Source organism: Oncorhynchus masou, chromosome 17, assembly GCF_036934945.1.
Source record: "Oncorhynchus masou masou isolate Uvic2021 chromosome 17, UVic_Omas_1.1, whole genome shotgun sequence".
Taxonomy (NCBI): domain Eukaryota; kingdom Metazoa; phylum Chordata; class Actinopteri; order Salmoniformes; family Salmonidae; genus Oncorhynchus; species Oncorhynchus masou.
In genome coordinates this window covers 24926250-24953119 of record NC_088228.1, presented here as the reverse complement: position 1 = coordinate 24953119, position 26870 = coordinate 24926250, and the positions used below count along the sequence as shown (strand labels likewise).

At 43.0% G+C, this 26870-nt stretch overlaps 2 protein-coding genes across 5 annotated transcripts in view; both read left to right on the top strand.

Moving 5' to 3' along the window:
* The window catches only part of LOC135558758 (collagen alpha-1(XVIII) chain-like), a 38573-nt gene extending 19759 nt beyond the window's left edge, over window positions 1-18814 (top strand). For 2 of the 3 annotated variants that reach the window (XM_064992853.1, XM_064992851.1), the window contains 25 exons: window positions 325-366; window positions 480-542; window positions 979-1014; window positions 1659-1742; window positions 3599-3658; window positions 4214-4249; window positions 9939-10001; window positions 10160-10249; window positions 10345-10380; window positions 10622-10675; window positions 10794-10850; window positions 10969-11028; window positions 11335-11376; window positions 12695-12722; window positions 12843-12917; window positions 13075-13100; window positions 13391-13489; window positions 13708-13852; window positions 14024-14088; window positions 14287-14415; window positions 14538-14630; window positions 14977-15045; window positions 16569-16766; window positions 16967-17082; window positions 17228-18814. In XM_064992853.1, coding sequence (XP_064848925.1) covers window positions 325-366; window positions 480-542; window positions 979-1014; window positions 1659-1742; window positions 3599-3658; window positions 4214-4249; window positions 9939-10001; window positions 10160-10249; window positions 10345-10380; window positions 10622-10675; window positions 10794-10850; window positions 10969-11028; window positions 11335-11376; window positions 12695-12722; window positions 12843-12917; window positions 13075-13100; window positions 13391-13489; window positions 13708-13852; window positions 14024-14088; window positions 14287-14415; window positions 14538-14630; window positions 14977-15045; window positions 16569-16766; window positions 16967-17082; window positions 17228-17444 — 1983 coding nt within the window. In that variant the 3' untranslated portion in view covers window positions 17445-18814. The remainder of the gene's footprint in view (window positions 1-324; window positions 367-479; window positions 543-978; window positions 1015-1658; window positions 1743-3598; window positions 3659-4213; window positions 4250-9938; window positions 10002-10159; window positions 10250-10344; window positions 10381-10621; window positions 10676-10793; window positions 10851-10968; window positions 11029-11334; window positions 11377-12694; window positions 12723-12842; window positions 12918-13074; window positions 13101-13390; window positions 13490-13707; window positions 13853-14023; window positions 14089-14286; window positions 14416-14537; window positions 14631-14976; window positions 15046-16568; window positions 16767-16966; window positions 17083-17227) is intronic. The other variant, XM_064992852.1, reaches the window with a different exon arrangement.
* Window positions 18815-20909: 2095 nt separating this feature from the next.
* LOC135558756 (TGF-beta receptor type-1-like) overlaps window positions 20910-26870 on the top strand; it is a 106840-nt gene continuing 100879 nt past the window's right edge. For both annotated transcript variants that reach the window (XM_064992846.1, XM_064992845.1), the window contains exon 1: window positions 20910-21037. In XM_064992846.1, coding sequence (XP_064848918.1) covers window positions 20968-21037 — 70 coding nt within the window. In that variant the 5' untranslated portion in view covers window positions 20910-20967. The remainder of the gene's footprint in view (window positions 21038-26870) is intronic.

The following is a 26870-nucleotide window of genomic DNA, read 5'->3' as shown; positions in this document are numbered from 1 at the left end:
TGTGTTACGTGACAAAACTGCACATTTTAGAGTGCCTTTTATTGTCCCAACACAAGGTGCATCTGTGTAATGATCATGCTGTTTAATCAACTTCTTGATATGCCACACCTGTCTGGTGGATGGATTATCTTGACAAAGGAGAAATGCTCACTCAGGGATGTAAACAGATTTGAGAGAAATAAGCTTTTTGTGCACATGGACAATTTCTAAGATTTCAGCTTATGAAACATGGGATCAACACTTTACATGTTGCGTTTATATTTTTGTTCAGTGTTGGTTCACATGGAAATCTGATAAGTTGTATATCCTGTTTGTTTTCTACAGGGTGAAGATGGGAAGGATGGGGCTCCTGGGTTGTCAGTGAAGGTTGGTTGCATCTATTTTACACCACCTTCTACAATAATGATGGACATTGATGGTCGTGTCTCCATATACTGTGTAATTTATCCTGTCTTCAGGTTTATTTGGTCTCTTTTCAGGGTGAGCCTGGTGCTCCTGGCCCTGAGGGACTCCAAGGGCTAGCTGGACTTCCTGGCGCCAGGGTCAGTATTGAACCAGAAAGTACACCATGCCTCACGTGCAGTAACCATGAACTTAAATCTTAGCTAAACCCAGGGATTAAAGTAGATTTAATTGATGTGTCCACTGCTGTCCGCGCGTGTGTCGGTCACGGCCAGTCATCTCTGCCGAGCCAAAATGTTTGTGTTCACATCAAACCACACTGCATTTTGTAGCATATAACACCCGTTTTCAAGACCATTCGCACATTTTTCATGTGGCTAACAGGCAGTTATGATACATTTTGATTTAATAACCTACAGTTTTCTTGCCATCTTTATTTTTTATAATTGTTGAAGTCTCATGTTTTACCGGTACAGTGCACCCCCACTATTTCCGTACCGGCTTACTTTCATCTACTTACTGTCTTACTACGAAGGTGTTTGATACGCTATGCTTTCTTTACTTGTCTCTCCCCAGGGATTGAAAGGAGACAAAGGCGATCCAGGACCAAAGGTATGTTTAGTGTTAGACAGCAGAACGACTCCAAACTAACCCTGTTGTGGGCTGTTCTTCTACCCTCATCTACTGTTCATCATATATTACGTGTGGTTGCATCAAAGCCTGCTACAACATTATAGACCAGCAGCTACTCTTCCTGGGGTCCAGCAAAATTAAGGCAGTTTATACTATTTTAAAAACATTACGATACATTCACAGATTTCACAACACACTGTGTGCCCTCAGGCTCCTACTCCACCACTACCTCATATCTACAGTACTAAATCCATGTGTATGTATAGTGTGTATGTTATCGTGTGTGTCTGTGCCAGTCCCCGCTCTTCCATAAGGTGTTTTTTAATCTGTTTTTTTAAATCAAATTTTACTGCTTGTGTCAGTTACTTGATGTGGAATAGAGTTCCATGTAGTCATGGCTCTATGTAGTACTGTGAGCCTCCAATAGTCTGTTCTGGACTTGGGGACTGTGAAGAGACCTCTTGTGACATGTCTTGTAGGGTATGCATGTGTGTCCGAGCTGTGTGCCAGTAGTTTAGACAGACAGCTTGGTGCATTCAACATGTCAATACCTCTCATAAATAAAAATAGTGGGGGGGGGGGGGCGGCAGTATCCTAACTGTCCTGTGTGCTGTGTCTTCCAGGGAGAGTGTGGCCCTGATGGACACAGTGTACCTGGTTCTCCTGGTCCTCCCGGCTCTCCAGGTCCCATCATCAATCTGCAGGATGTACGTCCACCCCTCACAACTCCCATCCTCTGTCTGGGTGCTGTTTCGCAAATAAAACACACACATTGACCAGGAATAGAGCTGTTGTGGTTTATTAAGGGGTTATTACCTTCATGAGTATTCATAACCAAATTGGTGTGCACACGTACAGTGAGGGAAAAAAGTATTTGATCCCCTGCTGATTTTGTACATTTGCCCACTGACAAAGAAATGATCAGTGTATAACTTTAATGTTAGGTTTATTTGAACAGTGAGAAACAGAATAACAACAAAAAAATCCAGAAAAACCCATGTCAAAAATGTTATAAGTTGATTTGCATTTTAATGAGGGAAATAAGTATTTGACCCCTCTGCAAAACATGACTTAGTACTTGATGGCAAAAACCCTTGTTGGCAATCACAGAGGTCAGACGTTTCTTGTAGTTGGCCACCAGGTTGGAACACATCTCAGGAGGGATTTTGTCCCACTCCTCTTTGCAGATCTTCTCCAAGTCATTAAGGTTTCGAGGCTGACGTTTGGCAACTCGAACCTTCAGCTCCCTCCACAGATGTTCTATGGGATTAAGGTCTGGAGACTGGCTAGGCTGCTTCTTCTTGAGCCACACCTCTTTTGCCTTGGCTGTGTGTTTTGGGTCATTGTCATGCTGGAATACCCATCCACGACCCATTTTCAATGCCCTGGCTGAGGGAAGGAGGTTCTCACCCAAGATTTGATGGTACATTGCCCCGTCCATCGTCCCTTTGATGCGGTGAAGTTGTCCTGTTCCCTTAGCAGAAAAACACCCCCAAAGCATAATGTTTCCGCCTCCATGTTTGACGGTGGGGATGGTGTTATTGGGGTCATAGGCAGCATTCCTCCTCCTCCAAACACGGCGAGTTGAGTTGATGCCAAAGTGCTCCATTTTGGTCTCATCTGACCACAACACTTTCACCCAGTTGTCCTCTGAATAATTCAGATGTTCTTTGGCAAACATCAGAAGGGCATGTATATGTGCTTTTTTGAGCAAGGGGACCTTGTGGGCGCTGCAGGATTTCAGTCCTTCACGGCGTAGTGTGTTACCAATTGTTTTCTTGGTGACTATGGTCCCAGCTGCCTTGAGATCATTGACAAGATCCTCCCGTGTAGTTCTGGGCTGATTCCTCACCATTCTCATGATCATTGCAACTCCACGAGGTGAGATCTTGCATGGAGCCCCAGACCGAGGGAGATTGACAGTTCATTTGTGTTTCTTCCATTTGCGAATAATCACACCAACTGTTGTCACCTTCTCACCAAGCTGCTTGGCAATGGTCTTGAAGCCCATTCCAGCCTTGTGTTGGTCTACAATCTTGTCCCTGACATCCTTGGAGAGCTCTTTGGTCTTGGCCATGGTGGAGAGTTTGGAATCTGATTGATTGATTGCTTCTGTGGTCAGGTGTCTTTTCTACAGGTAACAAACTGAGATTGGGAGCACTCCCTTTAAGAGTGTGCTCCTAATCTCAGCTCGTTACCTGTATAAAAGACACCTGGGAGCCAGAAATATTTCTGATTGTGAGGTGTCAATGCAAATCAATTTATAACATTTTTGACATGCGTTTTTCTGGATTTTTTTCACTGTTCAAAAAAACCTATCATTAAAATTATAGACTGATCATTTCTTTGTCAGTGGGCAAACGTACAAAATCAGCAGGGGATCAAATACTTTTTCCCTCACTGTATATTACATGAAGTAACTTGAGATGTATGTTGCAATTGTATTCATCGCCATCCACTTGGTTTTCAAATATTCATAGTTTGTAGAGTATGTAAAGTGTATAGCTTGTATAGATACAGCATATTTACTATTGTAATCAGTGTGGAATATATTTATCCTCAGCTCCTCCTGAACGACACAGAGGGCATGTTTAATCAGATCCGTGGGCCCCCTGGCCCGATGGTGAGAAACACAATGTTCAGTTGATATGTATTTCTGAAACTAGTCGATTATAATTTAATCGAAATGACCATTCTGCTCTACATTAAATGGGCTGGACGCTGAAGCATGGCACATATCAATATGCCTCAGGGCAGTTTGCATTTGTTGTTTTGTCATGCATGAGCAATGACATAATGATTCATACATTCTGGTCCCATCTATCATTTGTAAAGCCAGAGTGGCCTGTTTTCAATTCCTCAATTCCTATTTACTAGAGGTAGGTTCAGCTAAATTTCAGCCGAACCATCCAATCTACCATTAATACAACCATAATGCATAATTGATCCAGAATACATATAGTTAGGTTATACAATGCATATGCTTAGCTTACTTACATAATGTATGTATACACTTACACTCAATCATGATTATATCAGGTCTAAAGATTGTTGATACATTACAGCCTTGAAATGTGTGTATTCTGTGAGATGGTTGCTAATACATGCTGCATAGACACTTCATGTTACTGTATTATTCCATGCGTTAATAATATGTGTGTTTTGTTTCATGTCACAGGGCCCCGAAGGAGAGCCTGGCAGAGCAGGATTCCCTGTAAGAGAAATTCCATTCTTAATGTGATAACCCCATATATAGCATGCAGGATCCATTGTACATTTATGAATTACTGTATTACAGATTTAATTTAGTTTTTGCTGCCATGGGAAGGAATTGGGTATTTGTATGTATTAAGGATCCCCATTAGTTTCTGCCAAGGCAGCAGCTACTCTTTCTGGTGTGCAGCAAAATTAAGTCAGTTATAGAATTTAAAAAACATTACAATACATTCACAACAGATTTCACAACACATTAAGTGTGTGCCCTCAGGCCACTACTCTACTACCACATATCTACAACAAAAAAGCCATGGTACGTGTGTGTATAGTGCGTATGTTATCGTGTGTTTGCATGCAATTGTCTGTGCCTATGTTTGTGTTGCTTTACAGTCCCAGTTGTTCCATAAGGTATATTTTTATCTGTTTTTAAATCTAATATTACTACCTACATGAGTTACTTGATGTGGAATAGAGTTCCATGTAGTCATGGCTCTATGTAGCACTGTGCGCCTCTCATAGTAAGTTCTGGACTAGGGGACTGTGAAGAGACCTCTGGTGGCATGTCTTGTGCGGTATGCATGCGTGTCTGAGCTGTGTGCCAGTAGTTCAAACAGACAGCCCGGTACATTCAACATGTCAATATCTCTCCCAATTACAAGTAGTGATGAAATCAATCTCCCCTCCACTTTCAGCCAGGAGAGATTGACACATTAATGTTAGCTCTCTGTGTACATCTAAGGGCCAGCCGTGCTGCCCTGTTCTGAGGCAATTGCCATTTTCCTAAGTCCCTCTTTGTGGCACTTGACCACAACTGAACAGTAGTCCAGATGCGACAAAACTAGGGACTGTAGAACCTGCCTTGTTGATAGTGCTGTTAAGAAGGCAGAGCAGTGCTTTATTATGTACAGACTTCTCCCCATCTTAGCTACTGTTGTATGAATATGTTTTGACCATGACAGTTTACAATCCAGCATTACTCCAAGCAGTTTAGTTACCTTAACTTGCTCAATATTCACCTTATTCATCACAATTTTTTGTAAGGTTTAGTGAATGATTTGTGCCAAATACAATGCTTTTTGTTTTGAAATATTTAGGACTAACTTATTCCTTGGCTTTACTCAAAGCCAGTGGCATGTCATTAGTAAAGATTGAAAATAGTAAGAGGCCTAGACAGCTACCCTGGGGACTTCCTATTTCTACCTGGATTATGTTGGATAGGCTTCCATTAAAGAACACCCTCTGTATTGTGTTAGACAGGTAACTCTTTATCCACAATATTGCAAGGGGTGTAAAGCCATAACACCATACGTTTTTCCAGCAGCAGACTATGATCAATAATGTCAAAAGCCACACTGAAATCTAACAAAACAGCCCCCACAATCTTTGTATCATCATCAGTAATTTGTGTAAGTGCTTGTTGAATGTCCTTCCCTATAAGAATGCCGAAAATATGTTGTCAATTTCTTTACTGTAAAGTAGCATTGTATTTGGTCAAACACAATTTTCTCCAAAAGTTTACTAAGGGTTGGTAACAGGCTGATTGGTCAGCTATTTGAGACAGTAAATCGTGCTTTACTATTCTTAGGTAGCAGAATGACTTTTGCTTCCCTACAGGCCTCAGGGCACACACTTTCTAGTAGGCTTAAATTGAATATATGGAAAATAGGAGTGGCAATATCGTTCGCTATTATTGTTATGAACTTGAGTGAAGACCCAAACGCGGTTTTAACAGAAAACAGAGTTCTTTAATAAAAAACAGGAATGGCATAAATCCTCTTCCAACGTAGTCAATGGAACAAAAGAACGTAGTATAATGCAGGATACACCTGCCATGCAGACTCCGACAGGACAGGACAAGGTGGAAGCAAACGAGACGACAGCTTGCTTCTGGCATCAAAAAACACAAACAAGAATCAGACACTGAAAGTAGCAGGAACAGAGAAAGAAATAGAGACCTAATCAGAGGGGGAAGAGAGAACAGGTGGGGAAAGAGAGAATGAGCTAGTTAGGGGAAATGTAGAACAGCTGAGGGATGAGAGACAGAGAAGGTAACCTAAAAAGACCAGCAGAGAGAGAGAATGAAGAGAAAGGACAGGAACAGACATAACAAGACATGACAGTACCCCCCCACTCACCGAGCGCCTCCTGGCGCACTCGAGGAGGAAACCTGGCGGCAACGGAGGAAATCATCGATCAGCGAACGGTCCAGCACGTCCCGAGAGGGAACCCAACTCCTCTCCTCAGGACCGTACCCCTCCCAATCCACTAGGTACTGATGACCACGGCCCCGAGGGCGCATGTCCAAAATCTTACGAACCCTGTAGATGGGTGCGCCCTCGACAAGGATGGGGGGAGGGACGAGCGGGGGCGCGAAGAACGGGCTTAACACAGGAGACATGGAAGACCGGGTGAACGCGACGAAGATAGCGCGGGAGAAGAAGTCTCACTGCGACAGGATTAATGACCTGGGAAATACGGAACGGACCAATGAACCGCGGGGCCAACTTGCGAGAAGCTGTCTTAAGGGGAAGGTTCTGAGTGGAGAGCCATACTCTCTGACCGCAACAATATCTAGGACTCTTGGTCCTACGCTTATTAGCGGCCCTCACAGTCTGCGCCCTATTACGGCAAAGTGCCGACCTGACCCCCTTCCAGGTGCGCTCGCAACGCTGGACAAAAGCCTGAGCGGAGGGGACGCAGGACTCGGCGAGCTGAGATGAGAACAGCGGAGGCTGGTACCCGAGGCTACACTGAAAAGGGGATAGACCGGTAGCAGACGAGGGAAGCGAGTTGTGGGCGTACTCTGCCCAGGGGAGCTGTTCTGACCAAGACGCAGGGTTACGAAAAGAAAGACTGCGTAAAATGCGACCAACAGTCTGATTGGCCCGTTCGGCTTGACCGTTAGACTGGGGATGAAAGCCGGACGAGAGACTGACGGAAGCCCCAATCAAACGGCAAAACTCCCTCCAAAATTGAGACGTGAACTGCGGGCCTCTGTCGGAAACGACGTCAGACGGAAGGCCATGAATTCGGAAAACATTCTCGATAATGATCTGAGCCGTCTCCTTAGCAGAAGGGAGCTTATCGAGAGGAATGAAATGAGCCGCCTTAGAGAATCTATCGACAACCGTAAGAATAACTGTCTTCCCCGCTGATGAAGGCAGTCCGGTGATAAAATCTAAAGCGATGTGAGACCACGGTCGAGAGGGAATGGGAAGCGGTCTGAGACGGCCGGCAGGAGGAGAGTTCCCAGATTTAGTCTGCGCGCAGACCGAACAAGCGGCGACAAATCGACGTGCGTCACGTTCCCGAGTGGGCCACCAGAAACGCTGGCGAATGGAAGCGAGCGTACCCCGAACGCCGGGGTGGCCGGCTAACTTGGCAGAGTGGGCCCACTGAAGAACGGCCGGACGAGTAGGAACGGGAACGAACAGAAGGTTCCTAGGGCAAGCTCGCGGCGACGGAGTGTGAGCGAGTGCTTGCTTTACCTGCCTCTCAATTCCCCAGACAGTCAACCCGACAACACGCCCCTCAGGGAGAATCCCATCGGGGTCGGTGGAGACCTCAGAAGAACTGAAGAGACGAGATAAAGCATCAGGCTTGGTGTTTTTGAGCCCGGACGATAAGAAATAACAAACTCGAAACGAGCGAAAAACAGAGCCCAACGAGCCTGACGCGCATTAAGTCGTTTGGCTGAACGGATGTACTCAAGGTTCCTATGGTCAGTCCAAACGACAAAAGGAACGGTCGCCCCCTCCAACCACTGTCGCCATTCGCCTAGGGCTAAGCGGATGGCGAGCAGTTCGCGATTACCAACATCATAGTTACGTTCTGACGGCGATAAGCGATGAGAAAAAAACGCGCAAGGATGGACCTTGCCGTCAGAGAGAGAGCGCTGAGAAAGAATGGCTCCCACCTCTGACGCGTCAACCTCAACAACAAACTGTCTAGAGATGTCAGGTGTAACAAGAATAGGTGCGGATGTAAAACGATTCTTAAGAAGATCAAAAGCTCCCTGGGCGGAAACGGACCACTTAAAGCACGTCTTAACAGAAGTAAGGGCTGTGAGAGGAGCTGCCACCTGACCGAAATTACGGATGAAACGACGGTAGAAATTAGCGAAGCCCAGAAAGCGCTGCAGCTCGACGCGTGACTTAGGAACGGGCCAATCAATGACAGCCTGGACCTTAGCGGGATCCATCTTAATGCCCTCAGCGGAAATAACGGAACCGAGAAAAGGGACAGAGGCGGCATGAAAAGTGCACTTCTCAGCCTTCACATAAAGACAGTTCTCCAAAAGGCGCTGGAGGACGCGTCGCACGTGCTGAACATGAATCGAGAGAGACGGTGAAAAAATCAGGATATCATCCATGTAAACGAAAACAAAAATGTTCAGCATGTCTCTCAGGACGTCGTTAACTAGTGCCTGAAAGACAGCTGGAGCGTTAACGAGGCCGAAAGGAAGAACCCGGTATTCAAAGTGCCCTAACGGAGTGTTAAACGCCGTCTTCCACTCGTCCCCCTCCCTGATGCGCACGAGATGGTAGGCGTTACGAAGGTCCAATTTGGTGAAAAACCTGGCTCCCTGCAGGATCTCGAAGGCTGAAGACATAAGAGGAAGCGGATAACGATTCTTAACTGTTATGTCATTCAGCCCTCGATAATCCACGCATGGGCGCAGGGACCCGTCCTTCTTCTGAACAAAAAAGAACCCCGCGCCGGCGGGGGAGGAGGAGGAGACTATGGTACCGGCGTCGAGCGAAACCGACAAATAATCCTCGAGAGCCTTACGTTCGGGAGCCGACAGAGAGTATAATCTACCCCGGGGGGGAGTAGTTCCCGGAAGGAGATCAATACTACAGTCATATGACCGGTGTGGAGGGACATGACAATTATCCTCAGTAATTTTTCATCCAAGTTGTCAGACCTCGGTGGCTTGTCATTGTTGATAGACAGCAATACTTTTTTCACCTCTTCCTCACTCAGTATCCGGAATTCAAAATTACAACTCTTGTCTTTCATATTTGGTAAGATAGACTTGCATGTGTGGTGTGAGCATTTGTTGATGGCATGTCATGGCTAAGTTTGCTAATCTTGCCAATAAAAAAATCATTAAAGTAGTTGGCAGTATCAGTGGGTTTTATGATGAATGAGTCATCTGAATCAATGATTGATGGAGGGAAGTATGCCTTTTTGACCAAAATTTCATAAGGTGCTCAAAAGCTTTTTACTATCATTCTTTATGTCATTCTACTTTGTTTCATAGTGTATTTTCTTCTTCTTTTTATTCAGTTTAGTCACATGATTTTTAATTTGTCAATCGGTTGTGCAGCCAAACTTATTTGCCATTTCTTTTGCCTCGTCCCTCTCAAACATACAATTTTTCAACTCCTCAGCGATCGATACAGTCATTTCTTTAATGGGTGCATGCTTATTATTAACTGGGATAAGCAATTTCATAAATGTGTCAAGTTTGGCATCTGGTTGCTTCTCAAATGACGGATCAACAAATATTCTTTACATCAACATAGGAATCACTACAAACTTGTAGTTTCCTTTTCATAATGAGAAGAGTCTGTAGTTATGAATAAAACATATATCTTGACTTACCTACTATACTGTAAGTACATTATGCTCAAATACGCTTATCTTTTCTGTCCATAATTATTCTTGTGATCTTGGCCCAGGGCCCAAGAGGACCAAAGGGTGACATTGGGCTTCCTGGTCTTCACGGTCCACCAGGAATGAAGGTAAGCTCAGAGGAAGCTCTTGTCTTTAGTGTTAACTGCCCTTGCATGTTAGGGCATTTATATTCTCTAGACCTTATATCAGAAAGGTAGGATTTTTATAACCTAACCAAGACCTGGTGATCATGTCTTTGTGTCTTCTATGTCTTTCCTCATCATAGGGTGCGAAGGGGGATTCTGGTGTCACGATCGCTGCCGACGGCACTGTGTTGACAGGTGTCAGGGGCCCTCAGGGACCAAAAGGAATAAAGGTGACGTCTCTTTCTACCTCTAGGGTCAACAGACATTGTATGGTAGTGGTTGTCTGATGATAAGCATTTTGACCTTCTATGGGTGCTGTTTACAGGGTGAGCGTGGGTTCCCTGGAGTTGCTGGTATCATGGTGAGTGAATGAAGACTTGTTAAATCAATGCTCTGTTACATTAGTCTTAGCTATAGACGTTTGAAACAACTGTAAACATATAAGGCTGGCTTCCCGGACAGAGATTAAGTACTTTTGATGGAGAATTTCCATTGAGCATGCTTTTTAGTTCAGGAATAGACTTAATCTGTGTCTGGGAAACTGGTCCCTACTGTCTACTGAGTGAAAATGTTATGAAAAAATACCATGTTTTCTTTTTAAGGGACCAATCGGACCAACCGGACAAAAAGGAGAATACGGGTTCCCTGGTCGACCGGTTAGTGTTTTTAGTTACTACTCTGTCACTACTGTTTTAATTTGTTTGGTTATTATATGATAGTTTCATCCGTCACTGTAAACTGCCCTATGTAAGTGTTTACCTTTTTCTTCTGTAGGGACGACCTGGAATGGCAGGGAAGAAGGGAGACAAGGGTGATGCCATTGGTCAACCAGTAAGAATCGCCATCTTTGAACATGATTTTATGGGATTACAGTACAATCAGCTAACTAACTAATAGAGAACTGAGGTGTCATTGACTGTGATTTATTGATCGATGTAATTGTGTTTAGGGACTTCCTGGTCCTCCTGGCCCTCCCGGTCCCCCAGGACCAGTAATAGGACTCAATGGAGTAAGTACAGTATGCCTGTATACTGTAAGTAAGAATTGATGTGTTGATGTCATTGCTGCTTCTCTACTATTATTAGAATGCATTGTGGATGGGAATGGACATTTGATTTTAGTAGCAATGTTATACAGTAGCAACAAGACCCACTGGAGACAAACAAAACAGAGCAACAAATGAACGGTCATTTGTCTCCAGTGATGGTGTAATGTCAACACATGAAGTACTCGCTTTAATTGGATATCCAGATGCTGTCAATTATGTCGCCATCAATACTAGTCTGATGTCATAATTTCCCTCTGAATCTTAAAGACAGTTTTTCCGGTCCGTCCCCGACCGTTCTGCAAAACACCAGTAAGTTTGTGTTTGAGCCCCTTTAAGGCCCTTTTGGTGGGGCGGCGCTTGTAAGTCCGTGGGCTCTTACCTCTAACAGGCAGTCCCTCCATCTCCTCTCCTCCTGTCTGCAGCTGTGCTGTGTCTCCCTTCGCGTTTCCTGGGTTTGTGGTGGTCCTCACAACAGCATAAAGCTGGCTCCTGCTCTTCTGCAGGTCATAAGGTCATATGTGACATCATACAGTCCCATTATATGTGACTGGAACATCTCAACCACACTGAATAGTCACATTGACTTCAATACATACATTTCTGAATTGATGAATTCAAACTCTTTTGAATGTTCAGCCTGCTTTATGCTGACAGTGTAAAAATCCAGTAGAAATTTAAAGAGCTTTTTTCCCCTCGAGTGACCCGGTTCCTTTAACCCTGGGCATGTTGCTGTTGCATGTGTTTTTATCTGTTGGGTTTTCAGCTTTAGAGCGCTAAGAGGTTATTAATCAAATCAAGCTTTGTTTATACAGCACATTTCATGCAACACAATGTGCGTTACAGGACAAAAACAACAAACATAAGATTAAAAAAACGAAAGAATGACACAAACTGAACCACTAAAAAGCATCCTAAGGAAAAGCAAAGCTAAAAAGATGTGTTTAAGATCTATTTGAAATTTGTCCACAGTTTCGTCCCCCTCAGATTCTCTGGCAGGCTGTTCCAGGCTGGGGACATAATAACTAAATGCTGCCTCTCCATGCCTCTTGGTTCTAGGCTTTGGGATAGTTAATTGCCAGAGGACCTAAGGGACCTACTAGGTACATACCTTAAACACATGTCTGACATGCATTGGGGTGCACTATTGTGGATTGACTTATAAAACAATAGAAGAATCGTAAAATGAATTTGAAAACTCCCAGGCAGCCAGTGCAGAGACCTTAAAGCCAGTGTAATGGTTGCTGTCCGTCTTCTAACTTCTCTGCAGTTCAAGGTGGCCAACCAAAATAAGAACATTCAACTGAGTTCCTTACTACCCCTCGCCCTCCTTGTCCTCATTCTATGTTTAACTGGTGTGTGCAAGGCTGGCAGGGATGTTTTAACACCTAAATTAATCTTCATGTCTCCATTTTAATTTCCCAATGTTTTTGACTGAACAGAAACATCTTTACTTGTTGTCTGTATAGGATGTACAGCTGTTTTGTTAGTGATTATTTTGGGGGAATTATGTGGAACTGGTTTTGGGTGTCATTTTATAATTAGCCATATTGTTTGTGACATCTTTCCACAACAAGTTTGATCCACAATAACAGTAAGCATACAATAAGCATACAATCTTGTGTTTTAGGTGAATGGCAGCAGGGGATCATCACAAGGCAAGTCATCAATGAATCACACTGACAATATCGGATCACCTATCCAGCCTATGGAGCAGGGTTTACATTTTTATAGATGATCTCAGTTGTCTCATACACCTGTACTGTATTTCTGTAAAGGTGGCAGGAGAGGAAACAGAGGTGCTAAAGGAGAAAAGGGAGAGGTTGGACTGCCTGGAACACCTGGAGAACCAGGTATGTAATGTGCAGCCACGGGTGCAGTTTCTCCTCCATTTAACTTGTTTATTGGCAATTAGCGCACTTAATTATAACAGAAACTGTATCCATGAGCGTCTTCAGACATATGTTTGGAACAGACGACAATTAACTAAGATGTCTTCTCCCTCCTCAGATGGTGTTCTTCCCGAAGGCTTTGTGGTGAGTCTTTTTCCTTAAGTTCTCTAAGAAACATTTACCGGTTCAACTCTCAAATACTGCATAAGTAGTGGAAATGTATGTTATGTAAAACTCTTATGCATGTCATAGGGTGGCAGGTAGGCTAATGGTTAAGAACGTTGGGCAGTAACCGAAAGGTTGCTCGTGCAAATCCCAGAGCCAACTAGGTCAAGAAATCTGTTGATGTTCCCTTGATTGCTTCTGCAAGTCGCTGTGGATAATGACTCAAATGTACATGTAATAGACTGATTCAGCCAAACTGTGTTCCACAGGGAGAAAAAGGGGACGTGGGCTATGAAGGAATGAAAGGAGAGAAGGGTGACGATGGGTTGCCTGGCCCACCAGGTCTTCCTGGGAGATCAGGCCTTGTGGTGAGTAATTCCAGGCTCCAAATACTCAACAAAGTACAGTATACATTATACATTTACCTTGTATACATTTACCTTGACTATAAACTGTAGTCAAGCTAAATAGAAAAGACACTCATTTCCATACATGATAAAGCTTTTACTTTTGTATGTTACATTTGGAAATATGACAGTAAATATGATAGTGTCTCTGGCCATTTTGTAATATGATTTATATGTAGGGGCCAAAAGGTGAATCCATTGTTGGCGCCCCTGGTCATCCTGGAGCTCCTGGTGAACCAGGAGTTCCTGGCATTGGACAACCAGGCACTCGGGGGCCCCCTGGCCCTACTGGACCCCCTGGACCACCCCCTGTCTATGCCTCAGGTAGCTGTACACTGTGTGCTCGCTAAAATACAACATTTTAAACTAAGCCTTTCTGTCATGCTTTAGTTTAGGGTGAGTTCCAAGTTCATGTATTTAATAAAATACACAAATGTATGTTTAGTAGACCTACAGTACACTGCTATACTTTTGTATGACTGTTCTATTTTTCAGCTGTGAGTATTCCTGGCCCACCTGGGCCTCCTGGTCCTCCTGGGATTACTGGCTACGAAAATCCGGTAAGACAACCAGTAGGGTACTTACTTCCTTATATACTCACCAAGTCAACATAGGTAAACACACAGGGAAATGTGTGTATGTGTTTGCGTACCTACTTGTGTGTGAGTTTGCGTGTGCACTATACAGTTCTCACATTGCCACCATGGATTTATCTGTTGTCTATGATTCAGTGTGAACCTCCTCTCTTCTCACCCCAGGTGACCACATACAGGAACACCATCACTCTGATGAGGGAGAGCCACCGTGCTGCAGAGGGATCCATGGCCTACGTCTCAGACAAGGGAGAACTCTACGTTAGAGCCAGAGATGGCTGGCACAAGGTTCAGGTACTGTATGCCGTTACAGTCCCACAATCCCACAGTTATGTCTTCAGTTACTTAAAAGCCTTTGGCATAGAAAATGAGATGTTGCCTGTGCTTATTCAGTGATGAGTGTCCTGTCTCTCCAGCTTGGTGAGCTGATCCCTGTCCCAGCAGAGACCCCATCCTCCGCATTGTCCCAGGCCCTGAGCAGACCAGATCGCAGCAGACCACACAGGCAGGTACTGTGGCAACAGTAACACAGCACCCACTGTTGTTACACTGCACACTGCATCTGGGGCGTGCTTATATTTGTCCTGCTACACACAAGTGCGTAATGGAAATGTTAGTTTTTTTGCATATCCAAACAGCGTCCCTGGAGCAATTAGGGTTAAGTGCCTTGCTCAAGGACACAACAACAGACGTGTCACCTTCTCGGCTCTGGTATTCGAACCAGTGACCTTTTGGTTACTGGCCCAGCGCTCTAACCTTGGTGCTACCTGCCACTCTTCAGTCTATTATCAATGTTTTATTTAGGATTTCTTTACTCATGGCGTGTCAATCTTTGCTTGTGTCTCTGTTTTTTAGGAACTAGTTGGAACTAGCTACATGCCCAACTATAATGTCCTACCTCATACAGTTCACTCAGTACCGGGGGTAAGACTTCATATTCATATACAATATGCTATGGGTTTATACCTCTGTTGCACATTGTTTACCATGGACTTGCTTAATTAACCTGTCTAATTAACCCCCCCCCCCCCCCCCCCCCAACATTCAGCTGAAAAGGCAGCGTGGGAAATTCACAAATATTTTTTCGAAATATTTAACTTTCACACATTAACAAGTCCAATACAGCAAATGAAAGATGAACATCTTGTTAATCTACCCATCATGTCCCATTTTTAAAATGTTTTACAGCGAAAACGAAACATATATTTATGTTAGATCACCACCAAATCAAAAAAAAAACACACAGCCATTTTTCCCAGCCAAAGATAGTCACAAAAGCAGAATTAGAGATAAAATGAATCCGCAACCTTTGATAATCTTCATCAGATGACACTCATATGACATCATGTTACACAATACATTTATGTTTTGTTTGATAATATGCATATTTATATCCACAAATCTCGGTTTACATTGGCGCCATGTTCAGAAATGCCTCCAAAATATCCGGAGTAATTACAGAGAGCAGAGAGAGTCAGATAACAGAAATACTCATCATAAACTTTGACGAAAGATACATGCTTTACATATAATTAAAGATACACTCTTAATGCAACCGCTGTGTCAGATTTATTTTAAACGTTCCGAAAAAAGCATACCATGCAATAATCTGAGACAGCGCTCAGCCATGTTGGAGTCAACAGAAATACGAAATTACATCATAAATATTCCCTTACCTTTGATGATCTTTCATCAGAATGCAGTGCAAGGAATCCTAGCTCCGCAATAAATCGTTGTTTTGTTCCATAATGTCCATTACTAGTGTCCAATTAGCTACTTTTGCTAGCACGTTTAGTTCACATGTCCAAAAGCTGGCGCTGGTCCAGGCGAACTCGGACGAAAACTTCAAAAAGTTATATTCCAGGTCGAATAAACTGGTCAAACTAAGTAGAGAATCAATCTTCAGGATGCTATTATCATATATATCCAATAACGTTCCAACCGGAGCATTCGTTTTGTCTACAGAGTAATGGAACGCAAGGTGATATAATGACTACTGCGCGTAACCAGGAACTGGCATTCTGCCAGACCATGACTCAAATAGCTGCCATCCGGGTCCCACATCACACTAGAGGCTTCAATCCACGTTCTACTGACTGTTGACATCTAGTGGAAGGCGTAGGAAGTGCGAACAGATCCATATCGTATTTGGATGTGAATAGGCGATGAGTTGAAAATCAACCAACCCCAGAATTTCCACTTCCTGTTTAGAAGTTTGCCTGCCCTATGAGTTATGTTATACTCACAGACATAATTAAAACAGTTTTAGAAACTTCAGAGTGTGTTCTATCCAATAGTAATAATAATATGCATATATTAGCATCTTGGACAGAGTAGGAGGCAGTTCACTATGGGCATGCAATTCATCCAAAGTGAAAATGCTGCCCCCTATCCCTAAAAGATTTTAAGCTGTGTTGTCTAAGTCCATTGACTTTTTTCTTCTTCAGCTGCACTTGGTGGCCCTAAACGCTCCGTTCTCTGGGGACATGCGTGGCATCCGGGGGGCAGATTTCCAGTGCTACCAGCAGGCCCGCACCATGGGCCTCACCGCTACCTACAGAGCCTTCATGTCCTCACACCTCCAGGACCTGGCAACCATCGTCAAGAAGGGAGATCGCTACAGCATGCCCGTCATCAACCTCAAGGTACAGTTGTTCTCTCTTATGACAACTAAAACACAAACAATGGACTGATAGGTCCTTCGTTTTTTGGTTATGATGTGGTAAGACAGTTGTACTAATCTCATTAAGGTATAGTCATATTTTTCTAAATGAAATATTTCCTTCATTGAAACTACAGGAAGTGTGTGACTGTAAATGTGCTTTTAATCGTATCTTTTCCACAGGGAGAGGTGCTCTATGGCAGTTGGATGAACATCTTCTCTGGGAATGGAGGTGTGTTGGACCCATCAATCGCCATCTACTCCTTTGACGGACGGAACGTCATGACGGACCCCACTTGGTTAGTGACCAGCTTTGGCTGACCCCTTAAAAGACATACAACATAGTTGAACCCTGGTTTAAGTCACTCTGGAAACGAGTTTCTCTAAATGTAAAATGTCAAAGGTCTGTGTTTAACTCTCTGTGTGTGTTGTCTGTGAACGCAGGCCTCAGAAGCTGGTGTGGCATGGCTCCAGCACGGTGGGAATCCGTATGACCACTAACTACTGCGAGGCGTGGCGGGCAGGTGACATGGCAGTGACGGGCCAGGCCTCTCTCCTCCAAACAGGCAGACTGCTGGGCCAACACACCCGCAGCTGCTCCAACCGCTTCGTAGTGCTGTGTATCGAGAACAGCTACACTGACCACAGAAGGTCTAATTAACCTCAACATACACATCTAGTATACACACTCTCTCTCATACACACACACAAAACTCAATCTCATTAATGTTTTCATGAAGAGCATGTAAAACTAAGCTATTGACACATGTTCAAGCAAATCCAGTACACACAAACCTCTCATTGACAGCAAACATCCATGTGGACCACACAATAAACTAACTAACTCCCTCCCTCCACACACACACACACACACACACACACACACACACACACACACACACACACACACACACACACACACACACACACACACACACTCTTTGTTAATAGGAGACATGTGCTGGACCACAAGAGGCACTTTTACACTATTTCATACTGACCACAGATGAAACTCCCCACTTCATTAACCTCTGATTATTAACTTTCCATCAACACAGCATCACCGCTTTGCACTTGTCCCTAATCTAAGTTTTCCTGTCCCTTTCTGAAAAGTGTAAATATAATGTAAATTGCTTCCTGTCAAAAGCACTGCATAACTCCAATTCACTTTGTGTTTAAATTGACTGAATAAGGAATGCCAAAGATCTGGTAATCAGCAACCAACCGACTAACACACTGTTTCTGCTGAAGTAATCATTAACACATTTTTTTTGTTGGTTTGCTCAATTTAGTCTTATTCTTAAGTGCCCAGTAGAGTAGTTTGCATAGAGGCAACAACAGTTCTAACCTTTTGTGGATTACTGTATCAGTCTCCAAAACAATGTGATGATATGATGAAATTAGGATAACTGGTCTTTTCTGTTTTTCTATGATTAAAATGTATAATAAAATACTTGGATGTTTTCAGACAAGGGACCTTTTTTTCCTCTTTAGGCCTTGAAGTCATTTCGATGCACTGTGAGTTGATTTGAATAGTTTGGGTTGTTTCCATAGCCATGAAGGCTTTTTGTCTGTTTTTCTGTTGCGAGTGATAACTTTTTCTTAATATTTAAGTTTAATTCTATGTTTTACATTTTTTATTTATACTGTAACAGCACATCATCTTAAATCTAGCAAAACATAGCTTCACTTTCAAATTAAATGAAATTGAAACACTACACGTGCTATCTAACCTGAAAGTTATTTTTGTACGGTATTCTACTAATTGACTAACTGTAGTGTACTTTCAACAAATATATAATCAAGAGCTAGATATTTTAATGACTGGGGAAATGATAGGAACAGTAACAACTCTAGAGCGCAAAGTATTTTTATATGTTGATTAATTTCACAGACGTGATAGGTTATATTTTTACAGTCAGGAAGATTGTCTTTTTTAAATTGGAAAGAAAATGTTTGACTCTCATTCAGAGAAATACAATGTTTGTACCCATTGACTGTTGCTCAGTGAATAAATGTTTTTTTTTTTAAGACTCTGTTATTAATGTCATGTGTAGTTCTGCAACACACAATCAATGACATTTTATCTTGAAGGTAAATAAACGCAGTTACACCAAATGGACACTAGGTGGTAGCAAACCATGTCACTTTACCGATTATTCTGTTGAAAGTGGGCCTAGAACGTCTACATCATCAAGAATAAAAAACCTCGGCATAATTTGATGTGAGTGTTGATACAGCTTCTTAATTATGTTTGGGGACATTTGAGAAATATTTCTGGTTTGTTATCAAATCTGTCTCTCTGGATTACTCTGACTAGGTGTTTCTTACAGTGTATCTGCAATGATTACAACTCTTCCGTGTTTCTCCTTGAAAATAATCGACCAAAGTCATTTTAATCATATTGAATTTATCTTTTGTAAACAAGATTCCCTGAATGTTTCATTGTTTTCCTGAATCTAAAACCTAGATGTTTGCAGTACACAGTGCTGCTTTGTACATACATCATTGTCCTCTAGACAAAGCAGCAGTTCTGTGAGACCGTTTATGAAGGACATGATGCACTTTTGAGCTGAAAATAACATCTATTAAATGAAAATAAAGGTTTATGTTCATACGGAAAGAGTGAAGGGCAATATAAAACTTACAGTAACATCCCCCTCAAGTTGGATCTTTCATGTCAGGTTCAATAAGTGCATTGGCTGGTAGTCATAGGGGGAGCTTACGTTATTTCACCTGTGACAAAGGAGGCCAGTTTCATGCAGCACGGCAGTGTGTTTGTTGTTTTCTTCATCATTAAAGGCCTCTCTCAGGTTGTTAATGGGATGTTCACGTCTTGTCCCTACAGGTAGATCCAGAGTCCTGTGTTCATGACCATCTGCCCTCACTGTGCTCTGTGTCATTACAGAACCTGTGTGTGTGTGTGTGTGGAGACAATTTATACTCCCACCTGTCACCTGCCCTTGTGTTACTTTGCACCCCGCCACCCAAGACACCTGTCCAAGGCACTGACAAACTACAACAAACAACAGGGGATAATGTGCTCTCCCTGTACACTATCTACCGTACCACCAGTCTTCTCATTATCAAAGCAGAGCACAACCCAGCTCAGTCTCCTACATAAATGCATGACGGAGAAACTAGTTATTCTATCACCCCCCCCCTAACCATAACATTCACCTTTTTATCCTGTAACTCTGTTGGTGGGATGAAAGTAAGCCAGGTTATGGTTCTCAAATTCAGTGTTATTGATGAAGTGGCGCTAATTTAAATCTTGAATGAATGGAAGACCGTGAATGGATTTAAACTTAGAAGGACTAGTGACTCCAAATAGTGACGTGCTGTTTGTTTGCACCTCCCCAGCAAGGTCTGTTTTTCTGTCTTGCTAAAGGCTGTTTACTCAGCAGTCAAACAAACAGAAAACTGTGTTGGTCAACTAAAAAGGGCAGCATTCCACATAGATCCCCCTGTGTTTGGGGCAGGTGGGCCTGGGGGGAATTTGGTGCATTGCGTCCAGTGTATGCTGGACCACCAGGACAAGGCCTGTTGGCAAATAGACCAGATACTATAGAGAATGTCCTGTCATCAATCTCTTCTGCCACTGGCCCAGAGAAGGGTGTAGAGGGGGGTAGAAGGGGACTGGGTCAGATACTAGTTGTGTATGTGGATCCATACAACCAGTGGTAGGAGTGAATGGGAGAAAGCTTAATACAGTTTCGAAGTCTTGAAGTTGTTGACATAAATGATATGTATGCTGCGTATTCATAGGCTACATGCTTAGATATATTCATATAATACATTTTCAAGCTGATCTGATCAATAGGCTACCAATGGGCTAGGGGTTTTAATGTCATCAATGTGACTGGATAATTATACATAATCTTTCTATAGGAATAGACTACTCATTATTAAAATTATTTAGACTAATGGATATGTTGGGGTTGGGCATCGATGCCTGACATGTAAATAGCAGTGGATGGATAGGCATGCGTTGTACGTGGCTACAAAATGGAATCAAATCAGGGTGGGTAACGAGAGTGGGGTTAGGGGTGTCCCATGTGGGCGGGGTATTTTCGCGTTGTTGGCCAATCACACATTTTTTTTCTCCAAGCACAGACTACAGAAGTTGAGTGCGAGAAATTGCCGATTGACCAACAGCAAGTCCAGAGTAATTCCGTGCGACAATGGATACAATGCGCTCTTATTTAACATGTTGGGTCCTGTTTCTTGGAGCGGGAGTTCAGATATCCATCGGTAAGTGATTCGGTGACTGCCTTATATGGCTTTAGATACAGAATTGTGATTTTCAAGTTGCATTTTCACACTTGTTTTTTGTTTTCAAGAATAGTGTTTTCAAAGATGGCGCAGGTCAGGGGTATGCGAGCTGTCAGGAATGTTTATTGTTAAGCGTATGGCCAGACGAGAGGGGGAGCGAGAATAAAAAGTCACACGAAAATGGCCTCAGTTGCCTGTAGTTTAGGACTTAGGCGGTGCCATGGTCAGACATTTCTGTCCCGTTGTGTTGAAGTGGTTCATAGCCTATGTTGTCGAGCAAAAGAGAGAAACTCGACAATTGATCTTTCGGTAGCCTACTTTGTCAATTTTTTTTGGCACGGCGCGCGGTAAATTCATTTTGTCCAGAATAATTGTTTATCGTGGCTTTCTTGTGTTTTGAGTCGGGGGACAAGCAAAGCTGTAAACGTGGCAGTTTTATATTTGCTACAATGAGATACAAGTGCTAGATTATTATTATTATTATTATGGAATAGCGATAACTACAATTGTCGAATAGATAAAGTAGAAGACATTAGTCCGAAGACCACATCATGATCTAAAAGGTCGCTAAATTGCCGATTGAAGCGCATTGATTAGTACTCACGTGTGTAGTGTAAATGAAGATACGCGGTTACATTGTTAATTACTGACAACCCAACGACACATTTACCAGATACACATCGTATGGCCGTTTGATACAGACAGTGGGAGCCGTAGTTAGCTATCAATTAAAACAATGTGTTGCTGATAACTGATAAATGAATGATTAGGCTACTAAACATTCAACGCGCGTGCTGATGTATCCGTGAATGCTGGAGTCGCATGCAGCCGACGTTGACATTAACCCGCGAGTTGTCCTAGGCAACATAGTTTATAGTTTCGACAGCTTCTCTGTTGGAGCTCAGAGAGCAAAAATACATTGTAACACAGTATCATTATCGCCATGTCTTATTCGAAAAACGTACAGGGACGGATTTGCGTTTATAAAGGATGGATAGATGTAGCCGAGAGATGAGATGAGTCAAGGTCATAGTTAATGAAGCCACAACGTTTTTAATCCAATTCGAGATGCAGTTTAGATAAAAGGGTAAATCCCATTCAGGGAGCACGCTTCTTGACACAAAGCATCCCATCTGTACGGGGAACGGTGATGCGCTCCATGAGTCCACTCTGATAGGCAGAGCTGAAAGATGCTCATCCACACCCTCATACCTTCAATGTACAGAGCACAGCTTATTCTCCAGCGCTAGCATCCCAGTGTAGGATCTCTTGGTATAGATGACTAGAGGAGAGGAAAGCAGAGATATGATCAGAAACATTATCTAGTTTTCTGCTATAATGTCTCATTTCATCTATGTATATCAGTGTACTGTGCAGAGATGTGGATAGGTCTGAGTGATATTTTGGAAATGACATATAGGCTATATGTCATTTCTATAATGTCACTTACAAACCTATCGCCTACCATGGGGAATAAACCCTCAGAGCCATTCCACAATGTGTACAAACACCATTGTCACTTCAGAGTGATGGAGTTCTGTGAACCAATTGAAAATGTCACATCAAATCATACAGCCAATGTTTAGGTAATTTGTCAACCAATAATTCACGTAAACAAAGTCTTAGAGTGAATGCTTTTTCTCCACATATTGAGTGCTCTCGGGCCAGCACTTAAATGCATATACAGTGGGGGAAAAAAGTATTTAGTCAGCCACCAATTGTGCAAGTTCTCCCACTTAAAAAGATGAGAGGCCTGTAATTTTCATCATAGGTACACTTCAACTATGACAGACAAAATGAGAAGAAAAAATCCAGAACAACACATTGTAGGATTTTTAATGAATTTATTTGCAAATTATGGTGGAAAATAAGTATTTGGTCACCTACAAACAAGCAAGATTTCTGGCTCTCACAGACCTGTAACTTATTCTTTGAGAGGCTCCTCTGTCTTCCACTCGTTACCTGTATTAATGGCACCTGTTTGAACTTGTTATCAGTATAAAAGACACCTGTCCACAACCTCAAACGGTCACACTCCAAACTCCACTATGGCCAAGACTAAAGAGCTGTCAAAGGACACCAGAAACAAAATTGTAGACCTGCACCAGGCTGGGAAGACTGAATCTGCAGTAGGTAAGCAGCTTGGTTTGAAGACATCAACTGTGGGAGCAATTATTAGGAAATGGAAGACATACAAGACCACTGATAATCTCCCTCGATCTGGGGATCCACGCAAGATCTCACCCCGTGGGGTCAAAATGATCACAAGAACAGTGAGCAAAAATCCCAGAACCACACGGGGGGACCTAGTGAATGACCTGCAGAGAGCTGGGACCAAAGTAACAAAGCCTACCATCAGCAAGGGCATTGAAGATGAAACGCTGCTGGGTCTTTCAGCATGACAATGATCCCAAACACACCGCCCGGGCAACGAAAGAGTGGCTTCGTAAGAAGCATTTCAAGGTTCTGGAGTGGTCTAGTCAGTCTCCAGATCTCAACCCCATAGAAAATCTTTGGAGGGAATTGAAAGTCCATGTTGCCCAGCAACAGCCCCAAAACATCACTGCTCTAGAGGAGATCTGCATGGAGGAATGGGCAAAAATACCAGCAACAGTGTGTGAAGACTTACAGAAAACGTTTGATTTCTGTCATTGCCAACAAAGGGTATATAACAAAGTATTGAGAAACTTTTGTTTTTGACCAAATACTTATTTTCCACCATAATTTGCAAATAAATTCATTAAAAATCCTACAATGTGATTTTCTGGATTTTTTTTCTTCTCATTTTGTCTGTCATAGTTGAAGTGTACCTATGATGAAAATTACAGGCCTCTCTCATCTTTTTAAGTGGGAGAACTTGCACAACTGGTGGCTGACTAAATACTTTTTTTGCCCCACTGTACGTTCAAAAGTTTGGTCACTTAGAAATGTTTTTGTCCATTTTAAACATCCAATTGATCAGAATTACAGTGTATACATTGTTAATGTTGTAAATGACTATTGTAGCTGGAAACGGCTGATTTCTTTATGGAATATCTAGTTGAAGTCGGAAGTTTACATATACTTAGGTTGGAGTCAATAAAACTCGATTTTCAACCACTCCACAAATTTCTTGTTAATTGTTAACAAACTATAGTTTTGGCAAGTCGTTTACGATATCTACTTTGCTTGACACAAGTCATTTTTTCAAGTTGTTTACAGAATTGTTTATAATTCACTGTATCACAATTCCAGTGGGTCAGAGGTTTACATGCACTAAGTTGACTGTGCCTTTAAACGGCTTGGAAAATTCCAGAAAATTATGTCATGTCTTTAGAAACTTCTGATAGCCTAATTGACATAATTTGAGTCAATTGGAGGTTTACCTGTGGATATACTTCAAGGCCTACCTTCAAACTCAGTGCCTCTTTGCTTGACATCATGGAAAAATCAAAAGAAATCAGCCAAGACCTCAGAAGAAAAATTGTAGACCTCCACAAGTCTGGTTCATCCTTGGGAGCCATTTCCAAACACCTGAAGGCACCACGTCCATCTGTACAAACAATAGTACGCAAGAATAAACACCATGGGGCCACGCAGCCGTCATTCCGCTTCTGTCTCCTAGAGATGAACACCATCCCAACCGTGAAGCATGGGGGTGGCAGCATCATGTTGTGGGGGTTCTTTGCTGCAGGAGGGACTGGTGCACTTCACAAAATAGATGGCATCATGAGGTAGGAAAATTATGTGGATATATTGAAGCAACATCTCAAGACATCAGTCAGGAAGCTAAAGCTTGGTTGCAAATGGGTCTTCCAAATGGACCATGACCCTAAGCATACTTCCATAGTTGTGGAAAATGGCTTAAGAACAACAGTCAAGATATTGGAGTGGCCATCACAAAGCCCTGACCTCAATCCTATAGATATTTGTGGGCAGAACTGAAAAAGCCTGTGCGAGCAAGAAGGCCAACAAACCTGACTCCGTTACACCAGCTCTGTCAAGAGGAATGAGCCAAAATTCACCCAACTTATTGTGGGAAGCTTGTGGAAGGCTACCCAAAACATTTGACCCAAGTTAGACAATTTAAAGGCAATGCTACCAAATACTAATTGAGTGTATGTAAACTTCCGACCTCAACTGTACATAGGCGTACAGAGGCCCATTATCAGCAACCATCACTCCTGTGTTCCAGTGGCACATTGTTAGCTAATCCAAGTTTAGAATTTTCAAAGGCTAATTGATCATTAGAAAACCATTTTGCAATTATGTTAGCACAACTGAAGACTGTTGTCCTGATTTTAAAGAAGCAATGAAACTGTCCTTCAGACTAGTTGCGTATCTGGAGCATCAGCATGTAGCATGTATGGGTTTGATTACAGGCTCAAAATGCCAGAAGCAAGGAACTTTTCTAATGAACTCGTCAGTCTATTCTTGTTCTGAGAAATGAAGACTATTCCATGCAAGAAATGGCCAAGAAACCAAAGAGCTCGTACAACGTTGTATACTACTCCTTTCACAGAACAGTGCAAACTGGTTTTAACCAGAATAGAAAGAGTGGGAGGCCCCGGTACACAACTGAGCAAGAGGACAAGTACATTAGTGTCTAGTTTGAGAAACAGACGCTTCACAAGTCCTCACCTGGCAGCTTCATTAAATAGTACCAAAACACCAGTCTCAACGTCAACAGTGAAGAGGCAACTCTGGGATGCTGTACTTCTAGGCTGACTTCCTGTCCTGTGTCTGTGTGCTTTTGCCCATCTTAATCTTTTTATTGGCAAATGTGAGAAGGCATTTTCTTTGCAACTCTGCTTAGAAGGCCAGCATCCCGGAGTCGCCTCTTCACTGTTGACATTGAGACTGGTGTTTTGCTGGTACTATTTAATGAAGCTGCCAGTTGAGGACTTGTGAGGTGTCTGTTTCTCAAACTAGACACTAATGTACTTGTCCTCTTGCTCAGTTGTGCACTTGGGCCTCCCACTCTTTCCATTCTGGTTCTAGATAGTTTGCTCTGTTCTGTGAAGGGAGCCATCCACAGCGTTGTATGAGATCTTCAGTTTCTTAGCAATTTCTCACATGGACATTTCTCACATGCCCTGTCCCCACTGGTCAGACACTTCTTTAGCAGAGCAATGGCAGTGATGTTTGGAATCTAGTAAAGAGGGCTGAATTGAATTGGCCTCCCGGGTGGCGCAGGTTAAGGGCGCTGTACTGCTGTGCCATCAGAGACTCTGGGTTCGAGCCCAGGCTCTTTCGTAACGGGCCGCGACCGGGAGGTCTGTGGGGCGGTGCACAATTGGCCTAGCGTCGTCTGGGTTAGGGAGGGCTTGGCCGGTAGGGATGTCCTTGTCTCATCGCGCACCAGCGACTCCTGTGGATGGCCGGGCGCAGTGTGCGCTAACCAAGGTTGCCAGGTGCACGGTGTTTCCTCCGACACATTGGTGCGGCTGGCTTCCGGGTTGGATGCGCGCTGTGTAAAGAAGCCGCGCGGCTTGGTTGAGTTGTGTATCGGAGGATGCATGACTTTCAACCTTCGTCTCTCCCGAGCCCGTACGGGAGTTGTAACGTTGAGACAAGATAGTAGCTACTAAAAACAATTGGATACCACAATTGGGGTGAAAAAGGGTTCAAATTCAACAAAAAAAGAGATATATATTATTAAATGTAATGTAGAAAGGGACACAGGGTTTCTTCTCAGACTACCAGTGGAATTGCACAACCCCCCCCCCCCCCCCATTTCACTGGTGGTCTGAGAAGAAACCCTGTGTCCCTTTCCACATTACATTTAATAATCTATCCCTGTACTGGATGAAACATTTTATCCCTGCAGCAT